General features: G+C 40.2%; 1 protein-coding gene and 1 non-coding gene across 2 annotated transcripts in view; one reads left to right on the plus strand and one right to left on the minus strand.

Moving 5' to 3' along the window:
* LOC126470620 (nucleolar complex protein 2 homolog) overlaps positions 1–19,352 on the minus strand; it is a 160,892-nt gene extending 141,540 nt beyond the window's left edge. Inside the window, exon 1 of the mRNA XM_050098583.1 lies at positions 18,999–19,352. Within this exon, the coding sequence (XP_049954540.1) occupies positions 18,999–19,257 (259 nt within the window). The 5' untranslated portion in view covers positions 19,258–19,352. The remainder of the gene's footprint in view (positions 1–18,998) is intronic.
* On the plus strand, positions 12,740–12,814 carry Trnat-ugu (transfer RNA threonine (anticodon UGU)). Its single transcript has one exon. It is a non-coding gene; the product is annotated as a tRNA-Thr (tRNA).
* Positions 19,353–21,995: the final 2,643 nt, after the last annotated feature.

Raw genomic sequence — 21,995 nt, forward strand, 5'->3', positions numbered from 1 at the left:
TGCCTCACACAAACAGGAGAAAGAAACCCACCAGATAATTAAAGATGCAATACAGTAATATCAATTGATTTCTAATGTCTATGCCCGGCTGCTGCAACCACTCTTCCCCCCCCCCCCCTCTCTCTCCCCCCCCCCCCTCCCCTCCCCCACTCTTTTCAATTCTAGACAAACAGTTGCTCATCTGAAGTATGGTAGGTAGTAAAAGAGAAATGATTTGCTTGTTATAAGCCAGTACCTTACAGTTTCAGGATATAAAATGAATTCTTGTTTCTGTTTATCAGCATACTTATAACATCATCTTTGTTTTATTTTCAATAGATATAATATTGTCTTTCTTGAGTTCCCTTACTTTTATTTCCCAGAATTGTTCCTACCACTACATTTGTTATCTATGACTAAAACATTTTTTCTTTGTTTGATAACTTACCATCAAGTCTCTAACATGGGTGTGGCAGTATGGTTGTGGTCTTAAGGTAATCAGTGCTCAAGTGTGTAGAGTCTCAACAAACAGTGTACGATTACTTCCTGTGTTTCCATTTATATATAAATATAAGAGAATTGCATGTTTGGTACAACCAAATGAGTGGGTGAATTTGTTATCACAATGGCCTCAGATTATGAAGGATAAAGATCTACAAATAGATCTATAATCTGCAAACTACTGTGAAGTATATGGCATAGGGTATGTTCCATTGTACCAATTATGAGGGCTTCTTTCTGTTCTATTCACATAAGGATCGCGGGAAGAATGATTGCTTAAATGCCTGTGTGTGTAATAATTAGTCTAATCTTGTCATCGCAAACCCTATGTGAGTGACACACATAGGGTTGTAATACATTCCTGTATTAATCAGTTGGTTCTGGAAACTTTCTAAGCAGGTTTTTACACGATACTTTATGTCTATCTTTAAGCATGTGATACACTCCCATGGGTTAAAAAAACTTGTGACCATTTGTGTTCTCCTCCTTTGTATCCATTCAATACCCCTATTAGTCCTATCTGGTATGGGCCTCTCACACTTGAGCAATATTTTAGGATGGACTGCCACAGAGCTTTGCATGCTGTCTTCTTTGTAGCATTCTGCCAATGCACAATCTGCTTCTTGCTTAGTCCAGCCATTCTAATTTAGGATGTCCTAAATCATTTCGAGTAAAAACCAGGGTGGTTCCCTCAACAAACCTACAGCTGACCACCTGTACTCTTCTCGTTACAATGTGTGTATATTCTACATCTACATCTACATCCATACTCCGCAATCCACCTGACGGTGTGTCGTGGAGGGTACCTTGAGTACCTCTATCGGTTCCTCTGTGTGGGCTCTCATTTCTCCGATTTTATCCTCATGGTCTCTTCGCAAGATATACGTAGGAGGGAGCAATATACTGCTTGATTCCTCGGTGAAGGTATGTTCTTGAAACTTCAACAAAATCCCGTACCGAGGTACTGAGCGTCTCTCCTGCAGAGTCTTCCACTGGAGTTTATCTATCATCTCCGTAATGCTTTCACGATTACTAAATGATCCTGTAACGAAGCACGGTGCTCTCCGTTGGATCTTCTCTATCTCTTCTATCAACCCTATCCGGTACGGATCCCACACTACTGAGCAGTATTCAAGCATGGGCGAACAAGCGTACTGTAACCTACTTCCTTTGTTTTCGGATTGCATTTCCTTAGGATTCTTCCAATGAATCTCAGTCTGGCATCTGCTTTCCCGAACATCAGCTTTATATGATCATTCCATTTTAAATCACTCCTAATGCGTACTCCCAGATAATTTATGGAATTAACTGCTTCCAGTTGCTGACCTGCTATACTGTAGCAAAATGATATGGGGTCTTTCTTTCTATGTACTCGCAGCACATTACACTTGTCTACACTGAGATTCAATTGCCATTCCCTGCACCATGCGTCAATTCGCTGCAGATCCTCCTGCATTTCAGTACAATTTTCCATTGTTACAACCTCTCGATATACCACAGCATCATCCGCAAAAAGCCTCAGTGAACTTCCAGTGTCATCCACAAGGTCATTTATGTATATTGTGAATAGCAACAGTACTACGACACTCCCCTGCAGCACACCTGAAATAACTCTTACTTCGGAAGACTTCTCTCCATTGAGAATGACATGCTGCATTCTGTTATCTAGGAATTCTTCAATCCAATCACACAATTGGTCTGATAGTCCATATGCTCTTACTTTGTGGGGAACTGTATCGAACGCCTTGCGGAAGTCAAGAAATACGGCATCTAACTGGGAACCCGTGCCTATGGCCCTCTGAGTCTCGTGGACGAATAGCGCGAGCTGGGTTTCACACGATAGTCTTTTTCGAAACCCATGCTGATTCCTACAGAGTAGATTTCTAGTTTCCAGAAAAGTCATTATACTCGAACATAATACGTGTTCCAAAATTCTACAACTGATTGACGTTAGAGATATAGGTCTATAGTTCTGCACATCTGTTCGACGTCCCTTCTTGAAAACGGGGATGACCTGTGCCCTTTTCCAATCCTTTGGTATGCTACACACTTCTAGAGACCTACGGTACACCGCTGCAAGAAGGGGGGGCAAGTTCCTTCACGTACTCTGTGTAGAGATACAGGTCTATAGTTCTGCACATCTGTTCGACGTCCCTTCTTGAAAACGGGGATGACCTGTGCCCTTTTCCAACCCTTTGGTATGCTACGCACTTCTAGAGACCTACGGTACACCACTGCAAGAAGGGGGGGGCAAGTTCCTTCGCGTACTCTGTGTAAAATCGAACTGGTATCCCATCAGGTCCTGCGGCCTTTCCTCTTTTGAGCGATTTTAATTGTTTCTCTATCCCTCTGTCGTCTATTTCGATATCTACCATTTTGTCATCTGTGCAACAATCTAGAGAAGGAACTACAGTGCAGTCTTCCTCTGTGAAACAGCTTTGGAAAAAGACATTTAGTATTTCGGCCTTTAGTCTGTCATCCTCTGTTTCAGTACCATTTTGGTCACAGAGTGTCTGGACATTTTGTTTTGATCCACCTACCACTTTGACATAAGACCAAAATTTCTTAGGATTTTCTGCTAAGTCAGTACATAGAACTGTCAAGTCAGTACATAGAACTTTCGAATTCATTGAACGCCTCCCGCATGGCCCTCCTCACATTACATTTCGCTTCGTGTAATTTTTGTTTGTCTGCAAGGCTTTGGCTATGTTTATGTTTGCTGTGAAGTTCCCTTTGCTTCCGCAGCAGTTTTCTAACTCGGCTGTTGTACCATGGTGGCTCTTTTCCATCTCTTACGATCTTACTTGGCACATACTCATCTAATGCATATTGTACGATGGTTTTGAACTTTGTCCACTGATCCTCAACACTATCTGTACTTGAGACAAAACTTTTGTGTTGAGCCGTCAGGTACTCTGTAATCTGCTTTTTGTCACTTTTGCTAAACAGAAAAATCTTCCTATCTTTTTTAATATTTCTATTTACGGCTAAAATCATCGATGCAGTAACCACGATACGATTGCCAATTTCCTGTTCTGCGTTAACTGTTTCAAATAGTTCAGCTCTGTTTGTCACCAGAAGGTCTAATATGTTATCGCCACGAGTCGGTTCTCTGTTTAACTGCTCAAGGTAGTTTTCAGATAAAGCACTTAAAAAAATTCACTGGATTCTTTGTCCCTACCACTCGTTATGAACGTTTGAGTCTCCCAGTCTATATCCGGCAAATTAAAATGTCCACCCAGAACTATAACATGGTGGGGAAATCTACTCGAAATATTTTCCAAATTATCCTTCAGGTGCTCAGCCACAACAGCTGCTGAGCCAGGGGGCCTATACAGACATCCAATTACCATGTCTGAGCCTGCTTTAACCGTGACCTTCACCCCTATTATTTCACATTTCGGATCTCCGTCAATTTCCTTCGATACTATTGCACTTCTTATCACTATAAACATGCCTCCCCTTCATTGTCCATCCTGTCTCTGCAGTATACATTCCAATCTGAGGTTAGAATTTCATTACTGTTTGCATCTGGTTTCAGCCAACTTTCTGTCCCTAGTACTATGTGGGCATTGTGATCGTTTATTAATGAGAGCAGTTCTGGGACCTTTCTATAGACGCTCCTGCAGTTTACTATTAGCACATGAATATTGCTATTCCCTGTTGCATTTTGCCTACTCCTACCTTGCCGTGTTTCAGGAGGTGTTTTGTCGGGCTTAGGGAGGGAATTCTCTAACCTAAAAAATACACATGTGCACTCCACACGTACTCCGCTACCCTTGTAGCCACTCCCTGCATGTAGTGCATGCCTGACCTATTCAGGAGGACCCTACATTTCTCCATCCGATAGCGGAGGTCGAGAAATTTGCACCCCAGATCTCCACAGAGTCGTCTGAGCCTCTGGTTTAAGCCTTCTACTCGGCTCCAAACCAGAGGACCGCGATCGGTTCTGGGAACAATACTACATATAGTTAGCTCAGATTCCACCCCACGAGCGAGGCTTTCTGCCTTCACCAACTCTGCCAACCGCCTGTACGAACTGAGGATGACCTCTGAACCTAGACGGCAAGAGTCATTGGTGCCAACATGAGCAACAATTTGCAGTCAGGTGCACCCAGTGCTCTCTATCGCCGCCAGCAGGGCCGCCTCCACATCTCAGATGAGACCCCCAGCAAGCAGACAGAGTGAACACTGGCCTTCTTCCCTGAACTTTCCGCTATTTCCCTAAGGGGCTCCATCACCCGCCTATTCATTCATATGTCTACCTGTATGACTTATATTTCCCAGTATTAGTGACAGATATACTATTACCTTTCTTGCCCTCCCCTGGCTTTTGTTTACTAACATTTCTTGCTCCCATTACATTTGTTAAAAATATCTATATTAAATTTAAACAGAAATACAGCAAAATTGTTTTCTTTTTTGAAGAGTTGCTAGTAAGTTTCTTCTTTAAAAGTTGTGTGGTAGCTTGGATTGTGATCCTAAAATAATCTTGGGCGAATAAATCACTACTGTAACTTCTTTCAAAACATCTTCACTGTATTTTCTTTCTGTTCAACTGTTACCCTGCAGGATGGCCTTTCACGCACAGAAAATCGCCTCAACTCAGCTTTTTTCTTTCTTTCTTCAACACTGAAACAAACACTCGTAAGAAAGATACTACAACACTGGAACAACCTGCTCTGGAAAGGGCAAAATTTCTGTAAGTCAATTTTAACTGGAATGGGAACTTTCTTATTTGTTTGTTAGTTGTGACGATAAAGCCAAATGCCTAATTGGCAGTAATTATATGTGTAAGAAAATCATCTATTGAAAGACACTACAGCAAATTGCATTCAGAAAAACACAGTGAAATCGTAAGGTACACTATGGAGGAGGAATTAGAGAAGCTGCAAACCCTTGTAGAAGAGAATGCTGCATCCACAAATGAGGTTTGTACCAGTACTTTATTTTTAGATTAAAGGTCCTGCTAAACAAAATGAAGTTTGTTTACATTTCTCACAAATGTGTATTTGCTTTCGTTTTTGCCTGTATTATCCTTAACACAATCTTTTTCTCCAATTTAGGATGAAGAAGATGAAGGATACTGCAAAAGGACTCCTAGAGCTAGTTATAAAGTTACTCTATGTTTAGCAAGAGCTGAGAAGCCTTCTATGGAAGGACCACTAATAGAGAATATTTTGTTGGACACAGTACAGACAATGAATCCCCCATTAGCTCCCGTGTACAGCAGATTACCACTTTCCAGTATGACAATATCTTAGAAAATCAGCAATATTGCCAGAAACTTGCATGAACAATTAGCAGCCAAAATTGAAAACCTGTTTTGTACATCATCTCATTTAATGAGTCCCAAGCCATGGATATTAGCAATATGGTTCAGTTAGCCATTTTTTCGCAAGGTGTGGATGATGCCTACATGTAATGGAAGAGGTCCCGTACACTATTTCAATGAAGGGCTCTTCTACAGGTGCAAATAATTTAGAAGCAGTCAGAGTGGCAGCTGAAGGAATAGGACTCACTTGGGAAAAGCTGTTTTCCACTATCACAGATGGGAAACCAGCAGTGCACCATGAAGTAAAAGGGTTTATTGGCCTACTGTAGAGAAACCTTAACATGCCAAGCCGCCCTGCCATTCATTGTTCTGCACACCAAGAGAATCTTAATGCAAAAGTTATCGTTCTGCAAGATGTGATAAACTTAGTTGTACATATCTTGAACTAGCTATATTCACTCTCACAGGCTCATTCATTCTCAGTTCAAAGAATTTTTCATTGAATTTGAAGAGTAGTATCCAGATATTCCCTAGCTTGCTTAGGTACGCTAGTTCATTAGAGGAAAAGTGATTTCCTGAGTTAATCTACTACGTCACACAGTGGCTTTGTCCTAAAACTAAGGACGTCCAGAGCCACTTTTGCACGACCCAGAAGGGGTAGCTGATTTAGGATTTGTAGTAGATATTATGACTCCCCTAAATGATTAAATCCTGAAACTTCAAAAAATAAAATAATCTCATCAACAATATGGCCAGCAATATAAAAGCTGTGACTCTTCAAGCTTTCCCAGCGGATATGTTGTAAATAGTCTTCACGGGTTTGCCACCAGATCATGTTGTGCAAATTCCACAATATTTCCTCAGAGCAACTGTCCGACATCTTCAGATGGTTCAACCTTGATGGTGGCTAGGTACAACTGATGGTATCCCCACGTTGATGCCCCATTTCTAGAACACGCTAGAATGCGCAGCTGCGTACCTAGCCACCAGCAAGGTTGAACCACCTGAAGATGTCAGACATTTGCTCTGAGGAAGTATTGTGGAATTTGCACAAAATGATCCAACGGCAAACCCGTGAAGACTATTTACAATATAAATGTAAACTTCAACTACTAAACAACAACATTTCAGAGAAAAGTGTGCAACACTTTTCTGAGCTAGGTAAGCAATATATAAATTTTACCTTTAATAAGGCATCCACATTTTTGAAAGTCATTTATCCTAAATGGCACTATGGTTTCATTCGACAGTATCTGTGCAGGAAGGCGTGCGCTTTGAAATATATGTCGAGGTGTTGTAATTCCTTGAAAATCAGTTTAGCAACTGATTACAGGTAATGTACTGGTATATCATTAACAGCAAAATAAACTCAATTTTGTTAAATGTACAAGTGTAACATTACATTAAAAACAACAGACCACAGTACCTGTTTATCGAAACACATCACATTTTTGGACTTCAAAGCATTTTATACATTATCTTCGTTTATTAACATTTGGTTTTGTTTTTGTTACAGGAAATTACTAACTTACAGCAAATAACTTATTTGATTGTAAAGCCTTTTTCAATAGCAATTGAAAGTGCGCCTCCTGTTTTACATTTCAAACTGATGTATTTGTACACCGATTATTACCGAAAGTATTTGACCAGACCTTTGAGTATTACAAAATAAATTTGATGAACGAACGATTTCCTATGCAGCACTGAGAAGCAACAAACATTATTTCTATGTTTGGTTCCACATGTATGTGTGAAAGGTGTTTTTCTGTTTTGCCTTGTACAAAAGTTAGATTGCGTGCAAGTACTACAATAAATTCTCTTAGAGTTGCTGTTGCCTAACTTGTTCCAAGTCTCGGTAGCACAATTACAAATAAAAAAGGTGAAAATAGATGAGAAAATTTTCTGCTAAAACCAAACTTAAAGTTATTATCATTATTATTATTTAAATCTCTTCTGCACCAGTAATCTTGCCCACCAAACTAAGCTCTGCACCCGCTACACGTAAACATTTGACAATGATGAAGAAAACAGATAGGAAGTTTTAGGGAAAGTCGAAACATGCAGAGCTTGCGATTGAAGTGTAAGGAAAGAGAGAAAGTGCTATTGCACCAAGTCAAGGAGTGCAGATTTTCACCGTCGTCACCATAGCAAAGAAGCCTTCTGCACGTCACCATAGCAAAGAAGCCTTCTGCACTCTACACTACGTGATGCGTTGGTGCGTATACTGTCAGAGGCCCTGCTCTGTAGCCTTCTCCAAAGCCACATTTACAGCACTTTCTGTATATTATGAGTAGTATCTAGCCTTCACAGTCATGCATAAACAGACTGAAGATGAATTTCATGACAATTCTTTTCCTATATAAAAAATTTTATTCAGTAATAGTCCCCCCCCCCCAGTGAAAGCACATTTTGCTGTTGCAATTCTTGCTCAGATTTCCATTTACTATCTATTGCCTTCTATAACTGACGTACTTCAATGACAAAAGTATCAAATTTTTCTATTTTATTTTTTTTCAGCATTGTTCTCATTTTTTATTACTGCCGTGTTTAAATATTAATTTTGAGTTTGAGCCTTCCAGAATTGTTGCAAATTTATGATTAATATATTCTGTATTTTTTTTTTTTTCACTATCAACTGTCAGGGTATCCGCAAACTGTAAGGGGTGAATTGAAATTCTGTTAACAGTAACTCCAACTGTTCTTGTTTTGAAGGTGGCTGTAGATATTTCAGTTGGGAAAACGACTGTTTTAGTGGAATGTAACTCTTTCTCCATCTCCACCCCAACCCCGAAAAATTTAAAATGTGTACTATTCATGTTATGGTGTGTGGCAGAGGATGTTTTTTTGTATCACTATCATCATGGTCATTCTGCCCTCTGCCCCTTCATAACATACTTTATGTTTCTTCTTGTGGTGACCACCACCAGTTGGGAAAACGACTGTTTTAGTGGAATGTAACTCTTTCTCCATCTCCACCCCAACCCCGAAAAATTTAAAATGTGTACTATTCATGTTATGGTGTGTGGCAGAGGATGTTTTTTTGTATCACTATCATCATGGTCATTCTGCCCTCTGCCCCTTCATAACATACTTTATGTTTCTTTTTGTGGTGACCACCACCACCCCCTCCCCCCCCCCCCCCCAACCTCTACTGACTGTTGCAGGGATCATGATAATTTGTACTGTGCATTTCAATATCACAGCTGTAAGACAACTCACAATGAAAGTAACTAATATGATGTTACCTGACCCAATACTCAATTACTGACAACAACTTTAGTTCAAACGAAGTAGAAAACAGATGTGTGTTGTTTCTGGGACCTTACATCATGGCTGTGTGCATTGTCAACCACAACATCTGTATATGGGCAGGGCACATTATTTATTTATATTTTCTAATACAGGCCTACTTCCTCCCTCATGAACCCTCAGATTCCACAAAGGTGGGGAAGCTCACGTGCTCAACGATATAGACAGCAGTACCTTTGACGCAACCACGACAGAGGGGTATCTGCAGATGATTCACTGATCCAACCTCATAACATTAGAGACAATATGGCTTTGATGAGTTGGTTCTGTGAATGATTGAAAGTAAGAAGAAACTGCAGCCATTATTTTTACTGCTTGCATTCTCTTGGGTAAGATATTCTGCATGTAAAAAAGAACTGTCAGATCTTCGGGAAAGGACAACTCAGAACTGGCATTCTACAGGTTGGATTGACATGTTAGATACCTTAACTGGATAGTTAGCTCAGAGAAGTTAAAAAGGGAAATGGGTAGACAAACTAGGAACTAGTGAAGCACGATGGAGCAAAGAACAGAATTTCCAATCAGGTGAGTACAAGGTTACAACTACAAAATCAATGGGGATACTGCAGGAGTAGATCGATTAATGAATAAGAAAATAAATTTACCGGTAAGCTACTATGAACAGCAAAGCAAATGCATTACCATGACCAAGATACACACGAAGCCACCACCTACGATGGTAGTACTAGCTCCACAGATGATGAAGAAGATGAGATAGAAAGACTGTATAATGGGAGAAAAAAATTAGGCCTATTCAGATAGTTAAGGGACATGAAATGAAAGTTTAATTATGATGAGGGATTGGTGTTCAACAGCAGGAAGAGAAAGAGTAGGAAAAACAGTGGAACACAGACTGAGGGGGGTGGGGGGGGGAGAGGTATGATACAGACAGCCATCTGATAGAACTCCGCAGGGGCCTAATTCAATCATTGCTAACACTTAGTTTAAGAATCACATAAAAAGGTTGTAAATGTGGAAGAGAACTGGAGACACTGAAAGGTTTCTTAAAAGACAAAGATTTAAGAACCAGATTTTAACAGCAAAACATTTATGGGGGCTCATAGGGACTACAACCATAACTTATTGATAATGGACTGCAGGTTAAAATTATTTAAGAAATTGCAGAAATGTACAAAATCAAGGATACAGAACATGGATAAATTGAGAGAAGTGGAGATTAATGAGAATTTCAGAGGGAACATTAAGCAGTGATTGACTGTAACGAACAAAAGCGGAACAATAGCACACAAACTCGTAGCTTTGAAAGGTGAAATAGTGAACATATCAGAGGCTCAAATAAGTAGAGAGAGAATATCCAGTATGAAATCTTGGTTAAGAATAAATTTATTGAATTTAACTGAAAAGTAGAAAACATAAAAATGCCGCAAATGAAGCAGGTGAAAGAGGATGCAATCATCTAAAAAATGAGCTTGAAAGAACATGCAAAATGGATAGAGGACAAATGCAAAGCTGTTGCATGCATGACTATGGGAAAGATAGACACTGCCTACAGGAAAATTAAATTGACCATTGGAGGATACAGGAGCAAGTGTATGAACAAGAGCCCAGACAACAAACTAGTACTAAGTAAGGGAAATGAACAAGGAAAATGAAATTTAAGGCAAAATTACAGAAAAGGAAGAGAAAGTAAATGAAGATATGATGGGAGATATGATTATGTGAGAAGAATCTGACAGAGTATTGTACAACCTAAGCTGAAATACGGCCCCTGAAGTAGACGACAATCCATCAGAATTATTGAGTTCTGTGGGAAAGCCAGCCATGACAAAACTATTCCATCTGATGAGTAGGACATATGAGACAGACAAAATATCCCCAAACTTCAAATTTCCTATTTCAATGAAGGTAGGTACCAGCAGATGTGAATACTATTGAACTATCAGTTCAGTAAGTCATCATTTCAAAAAACTGATATGAAGGCTGGAAAAACTGGTAAAAGTTGAGCTCGGGGAAGATTACTTTGAGTTCTGACGAAATGTAGAACACACAAGGTAACACTAACCCTAAAACCTATCCCAGAAGCTTGACTGAAGAAAGGCAAACCTATGTTACAACATTCGTAAATCTGCTGAAAGCTTTTGACCATGGTAATTTGAACATACACTTTGAAATTCTGAATAAAATAAGGATAAAATACAGAGAGTGAAAATTTATTTATTTCATGAACAGAAACCAGATTGCAAAATTTGTAAGACACAATGGACATTAGAGGGAAGCAGGGGTTGAGAAGGGAATGAGAGAGTTGCAGCCTATCCCCAATTTTATTCAACCTGTACATCGGGCAAGTAGTACAGGAAACTAATGAGAAATCTGAGAAGGGGACTAAAATTTAGGGAGAAGAAATAAAAGCTCTGTGATTTGCCATGACACTGAAAGTGACTCAGAGGAGCAGCTGAATGGAATGGATACATGCAGCTGAATAGAATGGACACAGTCTTGAAAAGCAATAATAATGACCATCAACAAAAATGGAAATGAGCGTTTGGCGTCATTGGCCGGGAGGCCCCTTACGGGGCAGGTCTGGCCGTCTTGGTGCAGGTCTTATTACATTTGACACCATATAGGGCAACCTGCGCGCCGGATGGGGATGAAATAATGATGAAGACAACACAACACGCAGTCCCTGAGCGGAGAAAATCCCCAACCCAGCAGGGAATCGAACCCGGGCCCTGTCACACTGACCACTCAGCTATTGGGGCAGACATAAATAAAACAATGGCAATAGAAAGTAATCAAGTTATCAGGCAATGCTGAGAGAATCAGGTTTTAGGCTAGACAGCAGTTTGAGGAACACTTGCCAGTCGATGCACAGCAAGGGAAATCAGACAGAGGTCAGAGTAAAGACACTGCCACTGCAAAAATTTTATCAGTAAACTGTCAAAGTATTCATAATAAAGTTCCTGAACATACTGCCCTCCAGGAAAGTTCTCATGCTCAAATTATTCTTGGGACCGAGAGCTGGCTGAAACCTGAAGTGGAAAGCTCTGAGATATTTAGCAAATTGTGGAACTTATACCAGAAAGACAGATTGGAAGCCATAGGACGGGATTGTTCATGGCAGTTGACAAAAATATTGTATCTACTTGAGGTCGAAGTGTACTGTGACAGTGAAATTACATGGTTACTTATAACAGGTCTAGGTGAAACCAAGTTTATTGTTGGGTGTTTTTACTGGCTACCAGACCCAGCTGTGAAAGTTATATAGTCATTCATAAAAATCTGTGGTCAGTAGTGCAAAAACACCCAGATCGTGCAATACTAGTTGGAGGAGAAGACTGGGATGCCTACGGGTTCTTTGTGGGAAGTACAGACAAACAGTCAAGTGAGATACTTTTGAACATGTTTTCTGAAAAAATGTCTTGAGCAGCCAGCTCAGCAGCCCACAAACAATGGAAATTTCTTAAATCCTGTAGCTGCAAATAGGCCGGACCTTGTTGACAATGTCTGTACTGAAACAGGGATCAGTGATCATGATGTTATTGTGGCAACAAATGTTATGGAATTTAATACATCACCAAAGCGTGCGGCAGTAATGAGTGGATGGGCAAATGTCTATATGGTACTTTACATATGTAGAATTGTGGACAGTTGGGAGTGTGAATCTCACGGGAAGCGTGCAAGGGATAAGTCCCTGCAGTCGTGCTATTCATCTGTGTTCTCGGTGGCTCAGATGGATAGAGCGTCTGCCATGTAAGCAGGAGATCCCGGGTTCGAGTCCCGGTCGGGGCACACATTTTCAGCTGTCCACATCGAGGTATATCAACAACACCTGTCGGCAGCTGAGGGTTTCAGTTAGTTAGTCATCATTTATTCCAGGGAAAAGCTGCACGGTCATCAGCAGTATCTGTTCTTTCAAGAACAGTTACTGTCTTCATATATACAGTTAAAAGGCTACCCAGCCATTGACCTCCGTCTGTGCGAATGCGCACAGGTTGCCCAAACTCTTACGGGGAATCGGAGCAAGTAATGAGTGGATGGGCAAATGTCTATAAGGTACTTTACATATGTAGAATTGTGGACAGTTGGGAGTGTGTGTCTCACGGGAAGCGTGCAAGGGATCGTCCCTGCAGTCGCGCTATCTATCTGTGTCCTCGGTGGCTCAGATGGATATAGCGTCTGCCATGTAAGCAGGAGATCCCGGGTTCGAGTCCCGGTTGGGGCACACATTTTCAGCTGTCCACATCGAGGTATATCAACAACACATGTCGGCAGCTGAGGGTTTCAGTTAGTTAGTCATCATTTAATAAATCAGTCAAGAAGACTAGGAGAGTGTTTCTGCTAGAAAGAGCAGATAAGCAGTTGTTAGCATATCATTTAGACAGTATAAATTCAAATCACTTAAGTTCCAGTAAAATGGGAATTATGGACAAAGTTCACACAGACTGCAAATTGTGGTCTGGGGAGTTACGCGCCTAGCAAATGGATGTTGTTGTCATTGTGGTCTTCAGTCCTGAGACTGGTTTGATGCAGCTCTCCACGCTACTCTATCCTGTGCAAGCTTCTTCATCTCCCAGTACCTACTGCAACCTACATCCTTCTGAATCTGCTTAGTGTATTCATCTCTTTGTCTCCCTCTACGATTTTTACCCACGACGCTGCCCTCCAATGCTAAATTTGTGATCCCTTGATGCCTCAAAACATGTCCTACCAACCGATCCCTTCTTCTAGTCAAGTTGTGCCACAAACTTCTCTTCTCCCCAATCCTATTCAATATCTCCTCATTAGTTACGTGATCTACCCACCTTACCTTCTGCATTGTTCTGTAGCACCACATTTCAAAAGCTTCTATTCTCTTCTTGTCCATACTAGTTATCGTCCATATTTCACTTCCATACATGGCTACACTCCATACAAATACTTTCAGAAACGACTTCCTGACACTTAAATCTATACTCTATGTTAACAAATTTCTCTTCTTCAGAAACGATTTCCTTGCCATTGCCAGTCTACATTTTATATCCTCTCTACTACGACCATCATCAGTTATTTTACTCCCTAAATAGCAAAACTCCTTTACTACTTTCAGTGTCTCATTTCCTAATCTAATTCCCTCAGCATCACCGGATTTAATTTGACTACATTCCATTATCCTCGTTTTGCTTTTGTTGATGTTCATCTTATATCCTACTTTCAAGACACTGTTCATTCCGTTCAGCTGCTCTTCCAAGTCCTTTGCTGTCTCTGACAGAATTACAATGTCATCGGCGAACCTCAAAGTTTTTACTTCTTCTCCATGAATTTTAATACCTACTCCAAATTTTTCTTTTGTTTCCTTTACTGCTTGCTCAATATACAGATTGAATAACATCGGGGAGAGGCTACAACCCTGTCTCACTCCCTTCCCAACCACTGCTTCCCTTTCATGCCCCTCGACTCTTATAACTGCCATCTGGTTTCTGTACAAATTGTAAATAGCTTTTCGCTCCCTGTATTTTACCCCTGCCACCTTTAGAATGTGAAAGAGAGTATTCCAGTCAGCAAATGGATATAGGATGGAAAGGACCAATAATGGTTTCATAACGAAATTCGGAAGATGTGAGGAAGCAGAGCTGTTGCACTCTCGGTTCAAAAGAGAACACACAAGTAACGACAAGCAAAGGTTCGTAGAGATTCATGCATCTGTTAAAAGATATAGGCCTATACTCGAAGCATATAACTACTGCTGTCATACCTTAGCAAAAGATCTGGCAGAGAACCCGAGGAAATTCTAGTCCTATGTAAAATTGCTACGTAGGTCTAAGGTTTCCATTCAGTCCCTTGTTGACCAGTCTGGTGTTGCAGTTGAAGACGACAAATCGAAAGCTAAAGTTTTAAATTTCACATTCAAGGAATTGTTCACACAGGAGAATCTTGCAAAAATACTGTCATTTGATCTTCGGACAAGCTACCACATAGTAATAAGCATCCCTGGCATAGAGAAACAACTGAAAGATTTGAAAGCAAAAAAATCATCAGGTCTGCACGGAAACCCAACTCAATTTTACGAAGAGTACTCTGCAGCATTGGCTCTTACATATCCTGCGTTTATCACGAATATCTCACCCAGCACAATGCCCTGGGTGATTGGAAAAAAGCACAGGTGATTCCAGTATATAAGAAGGATAAATGAACAGACCTCCAAAATTACAGACCAATATCCCTAACTTAGGTTTGCTGCAGAATACTTGAACATATTCTCAGTTCGAATGTAATAAAACTTTCTTCAGACTGAGAAGCTTATGTCCATGAATCAGCACGGCTTTAGAAAGCATCACTAGTGTGGTACACAGCTCACCTGTTTATCACACGATATACTGTGAACCATGGATGAAGGTCAACAGGCAGATTCCGGGATTACACAAGAGTCCGATTCCACCCATCTGCTTTGACGCATGACGTCACCAGTATGGCGGAAATGATCAATCTCATCATCTCCAATATGGCGCCTATGACATCATTACATAAACACGACAACAAACACTAAAATACGTACAAAACCAACACCTCTCCCTCCAAACTAATGGGAACAGCACATGAATTTGGGGGTTTTTGGGTGGGAGCAAACTAAATATAAACACACACACACACACACACACACACACACACACACACACACACACACACCACAATCCCAAACCACGCAAAACGATGACATCAAAACACCACAAAATTCCCAAATTGTGCTTCACTTACAATATCAAAAGGAATTGATCACTTCCCTTCACCTACATAGCTCAACCGCAATTGTCGATACCACAAAATTAAAAGCAACTACCACAAAACCGATGCCTAAAACAGCAAAAATTGGAATCTGACACTTCCATTGACCAGTATAGTTCAACAGCAGCTCACGATTCCAAAACACAGCTATAGCGACACATTGGAATCCGACACTTCCCTTGACCTATATAGGTCAACAGCAGCTCACGATACCAAAAAACATATCTACAATGACACATTGGAATTGGTCACTTCCCATGATCTATATAGCTTAAATACAACTCATGACACCAAAAAAATCGAAATCGAGTACTTCCCCTACGATACATAAATCAACCACAAGTGCCGATACCGAAACATCAACCACCAACACATGCAGTAAATAACACTGACTCAACAATAATCCACGCCAATCTATCTCTTCTCCCCCCCCCCCCCCCCCCACACACACACAAAACCCAACGCGCATATTCTGCTTGCATACGCTGCATTTCACTATCTCCACCACAAGCCCAAAAAGTTGCAGAAACTTAATGACAGACAACATGTCGTCCCCCATTTCAGCCTGCAGACGTGCACTATTAAACTTAGAAGTCATATCCATACCTAACACGAGAAGCCAAAAACTGTATTAAATGACTTGCCGTGCGACAAACAGCATACCAATAACACCAAACGACACCGCAATAACACAAACACAACGAAAACTTAATTCTTAACTCACTGAAACTAATTTCAGTTCTTCTATAACAGTCACGACCGATAAATGCACACTTCAACCCCCAACACCCAAATGAACCCAATACACCACATAACATGCGGACCCTACACACACAACCAGAGGACACCTCCAACCGCAACAAGACGACATCTACAAACACAACATACTCGTAATCTAAACTCGGTGCTGACATGACGTCACACACCACAACACCCGTACGTCACGGGTCAAACCCGATGGGTAGGATCAGACGCCTCCACTGACCCCAGATTCCATATGTCTAGATTCCTGGAAAGTGACACAGTGCCATACTGCACGTATGAGCTACGGAATACGTTCAGAGATATGCGAGTGGCTAGAAGACCTCTTAAATAATAGAACCCAGTACGTTGTCCTCAATTGCGAATGTTCATCAGAGACAATAGTATCATCAAGAGAACCCCAGGGAACTGTGATAGGACCTCTGTTGTTCTCTATAAGCATAAACAATTTGGTGATGGTGGCAGCAACCTGTTGTTGTTTGCTGATGATGATGTGGTATACCGTAAGGTGTTGAAGTTGAGTGACTGTAGGAAGATAAAAGACAACTTAGACAAAATTTCTAGTTGGTGTGATGAACCACAGCAAGCTCTAAATGTAGAAATATGGAAGTTAATTAGGATGAGCAGAAAAAACAAACCTGTAATTCACACTTACATTATTACTAGTGTCCTGTTTGACATAGTCAGGTCATTTAAATATATGGGCATAACATTGCAAAGTGATATGGAATGGAATGTGGTAGTATAGGTGAATGGTCAACTTTGGTTTATTGGGAGAATTTTAGGAAAGGGTGTTTCCTCCATAAAGGAGACCACTGGTGCAACCTATTCCTCAATACTTCGAGTGTTTGGGATTCGTACCAGGTTTCATTGAAGGAAGTCATTGAAGCAATTCAGAGGCGGGCTGCTAGATTTGTTCCTGATAGGTTCAAACAACATGTGTTATGGAGATTCTTCAGGGCTTCAAATGGGAATACACAGAGGGAAGACGACTTTCTTTTCGATAAACACTAATCATAAAATTTAGAGAACCAGTACTTGCAGCTGACTGCCGAATGATTCTACTGTTGCCAACATACATTATGCTTAACGGTCACGAAGATAAGATTCAAGAAATTAGGACTCATATGGAGGGATAGATGCAGCCGTTTTTCCCTCTATTTGCGACAGGAACAGGGAAGGAAATGACTAGCAGTGGTACAGAGTACCATGCACCGTATGGTGGCTTGCAGAGTATCTATGTAATGTAGAAATAGACTGATGTTGGCCATAGTCGAGAGTACATAAAATTGAGACTGGCAATAACTAGAAAACGGTTTCGAAAAAACATGTATTTGTTATCTAACATATATTTATGTATTAGGAAGTCCTTCCTGAAGGGATCTGTCAGAGTGCAGCACTGTATGGAGTTAGTAGTTATGCAGAGATGAAGAGACCAGCAGGGATAACTGCAGCGACCTGGTTTTTATACTTATGGCCACCACTATCAACACATAAAACATTGTCTACAATGTGGGTTAAAGGAAAAATACAGTGCATTAAATCCTGATTATGCAACCTGGTCATCCGGGTTGAGTGGTGGGGCAGCTAACTAGTAACCATCATAAAAATTACTGACTTTCAGCCCTCGAATTTGTCTCAAAAGACCAGAAGCTAATCAAAATATGATGATAAATACACAAGTGGCGACGCAATTAACTGGAGAAGTAACCACTGGCGCTAAAAGGTTCACAGTTTCTTTCAATAGAAATTGAAAGGAATGGAAGATAAATGATATCTTATTGCAGTCAACTACAAATTCACAGTTGCGAGCAAACGGTGGAGACTAGCTTTCAATCTCTTTGAAGTATCAAACGACTTTAGAAATTAGATTAACAGCTTATGATATATACCAGTACAGAAAATGTAGCATACTCGAATATGGCTTCTTTTTGTTGGACTTCATAATTTCGCTGAACTACTTCACTAATACAAAGTCTGTCGATACCTTACAGGTATAATTTCCCAATTAGAGAATATCTGGAAAGTCAATCTCGCTAGTAAAGTATTTACACATCACTTGGTTTACGAGACACTTTGATGGTTGTCATTCGAAAATGAAAGACGCATAAGCAACTACAAACCACATTCAAATACATGTTAGGCACACATATCGGCCACTTGCAGATTGCAGACACCTTGCCATACAAACAGCTTCATATCTACACAATGTAAATCCACAGTTGCTGCAACGCTATCTGAAAGGACAATACAATTTTTTACACTGTGAAAAACATCTCATTGCATTGTCACGCAGTCTTGAAAGCTTAAGATGCAATCCGTTTTAGCTTTACATTACATAGCAGACAGCAAAATATAAATAGATTTACGCAAAAATCTTGGGTTCTACACCAGTCTCTTATCTCATCAAGTAATAATTAAAAATCTAGGGGCTATTTCACACGTTACGAACCATTGTTAGAAAACCTAGGTCTGGCGAAGCCCTTTGGACTTGCATTCTTTGAAGACGTTGCTTTCTTCTTCACATATTTCGCTCTCATTTCGGAAATCGCCTCTTCTGCTGCACTGTCACTTTCTGGCTCAAAATTTTTCACTTTAATATTTGTTTGCGGCCGAAAAGCGCCAGATTTCTTCTTTTTGGTCTTCAAATTGGATTTCTTGACAGTGGATAACCGTTTCGTTATTGGTTTGCCTTTCGATTTTATGTTCATTTTTTATACTGTCACATACACTACTAAAACGCAAACTTAACCTCAATTACCGCGTGGACACGGACACAAAACATAACAACAAACAACACGCTCCTTATCACAGAGCATAAGCACTAAGCAGTGCAGCCAAGTCATACCAAGGAGATAAGAAAATAACTTCCTTCAGTGATACAAAATATATGTCCCTTTCCCTTTCATAATCACATATTTGGACTGATGTATGAAAAATATCAGAAACGATAAAAAAATAACAAGGAAAGAGGAGTACGTCAGAATTAAACTTATTTATGTTGGAATTGTGTGAACAATGTATTTCGTGTGAGACAGCGGCTAACTGCATCATGTGAAATATAATAGGCCTCTCTGGTGCTATTGTAAGCTCCGAATTTTGTGGGTGTAATAATTTTCCTTGGTTTTTGTGTTCGATGTAATTTACCTGGAAGTGCAAATATAGTTACTGGCACTAGATGTCTTTTATTCACTATTACTTATTCAACTGTGTCGACTCTAATAGGTTATGGGACCAGCGATGCATTTGGAATAAGGGTCCAAGTAGTACACTTGCGTCAAGTATGAGTTATCCTTACAAGACTAACGCAACCCTTTTGTATTATTCTTCGGTATTATTCTTTACGTCAAGAAAGATCAAGTTACCGTTAAATTGAGCGCTGCCCAAATTCCGCAGATTGAAAGACTTATGCGTCGAGAAAACTATGCATCGAGAAAATTTGCAGTAGAAGCGTATTTACATTTGGACGACCTATGGGATGTGGTGGATGGACAATGAAATCCACAGATCAGAATTATTCAAGTAAGGATAGGAAAGCAAAATCACGTTGAAAAAGATGCAACAGCAAAATAAGCCTGGGACCAATTACGAAGTGCATTTCAGGATGGAGGTCGTACAAGGAAAGTAGGATTATTATGTGAGCTAATTACCACTCAGCTGGACAAATGCAAGAGTGTAGACGGATACGTAAACAAAATAATAGCCACGTCGAACCGACTGAGAAACATTGGGTTTGAGATCGCTGACGAATGGATAGGGACACCACTGTTGGCAGGACTGCCTGAAAGGTATCCGCCTATGATTATGGGGCTGGGAAGATCAGGTATACTGATCATGGGCGACAGTGTTAAAGTGAAGATCCTACAAGATGTAGAGTACTTCAAGCAGTCACATATTGAAGAAGGAGGCTGCATCTGCTCTTTATTCAAAAACAAAAAGAAGAATTCCGTGAGGTGCTATAGATGTCAAAGAAAGGGACATATTGCATCTTGGTGCAGACAAAAAATAAACCGACGGTCAGACATGCAGCAAAAGGGGTATGTTGTTGATAGCACAGAGAGAGGGACCAATAATAAAGGTAGGGCACTCTCCTGTTTTTACTATTTTGGAGATGTGGATAATAGCCAACTGGAATGGATTTTAGACTCAGGTGCATCTGTGCATATTGTTAGAGACAAATCTCTTCTTTATGAAGTTAAAGATAAGACTCATATGGGAATATTTACTGTTGGCAGCAATCTCCAATGTCATTTGGTTGGGAAACTAGATCTATATTTAAGTGTAAAAGGGGAATCTGATATGGTTATAACACATGATGTTCATTATGTAAAAAACGTTGCGAGTAGCTTACTGACTGTGGGGGAAATTCTCAAGAAGGGAAATACAGTCGCTTTTGACATGCATGGAGCAAGAGTAATCAACAAAGATGGTGAAATTATAGCTACAGCAAGTAACGAAAGGGGTACTTTTAGTTGGATACCACCGACAGTAAATATAGAAATGTTAGTCGTTTAGTATACTCAACGGAAGGTTTTTTTATGCCATCACAGACTTGCACACCTAAATAAAGAGTATGTCTTTAATAAGGGATACGGTAAAGGGAATACATAATTACAGTGTATCCAAGGACCCTTGTAAGATATGCATAAAGGAAATCAAGCAAGGCTACCTTTTACGACTAGTAAATGTAAATCTACAGAGGTCTAATAGTTAATACATACAGATGTATGTGGCCCGATGAAGAGCAAATCCTTAGATGGGAGTTATTATTTTCGAAAGTTTATTGATGAATATTCACGATATACTCACGATTATTTTCTTAGTTCCAAAGACCAAGTGAGTGACACTTTTGAGAAATATCTAACATGGTCGAAAAGTAGATGGGAAAGATGATTATGATCATCAGGTCTGATAACGAGAAAGAATATACTAACCAGGCATTGGAAACACGTCTGGCAAAAATGGGAATCAGGCATCAAACTACCATAAGGTACAGCCCATCTCAAAATGGGGTTGCCAAGAGGGCTAATAGGACCATTGCTGAAAAAGCAAGGAGCATGATAACTGATGCTGGATTATCAAAAGATTTTTAGGCAGAGGAGGTATCAACATCCGGGATACCCTACAAAAGCATTATGGAATAGAACGACCTACGAGATATTGGTAAGAAGGAAACCTGACATAAACAAAAGAAGGATTTTTGGGTGTGATGCAATGGCGCACACTCCAAAACAGCTGAGAGGAAAATGGAAATTAAAAGCTAAAAAGTATATTTTTGTAGGCTATTGTGAGAATTCAAAGGGCTACCGACTAATGGATCCATTGGATAAAAGGATAATTACAGGCAGAGATGTAGTATTCTTTGAAAATAGAAAGGACTCCGAAGAGGGCAAGACTACTAAGATAACTGCACCTAGTTCCATGAGTAAAACCTTATGTGAAGAAAGAG

The sequence above is a fragment of the Schistocerca serialis genome, chromosome 1 (genome assembly GCF_023864345.2).
Source record: "Schistocerca serialis cubense isolate TAMUIC-IGC-003099 chromosome 1, iqSchSeri2.2, whole genome shotgun sequence".
NCBI classification, from domain to species: Eukaryota; Metazoa; Arthropoda; class Insecta; order Orthoptera; family Acrididae; genus Schistocerca; species Schistocerca serialis.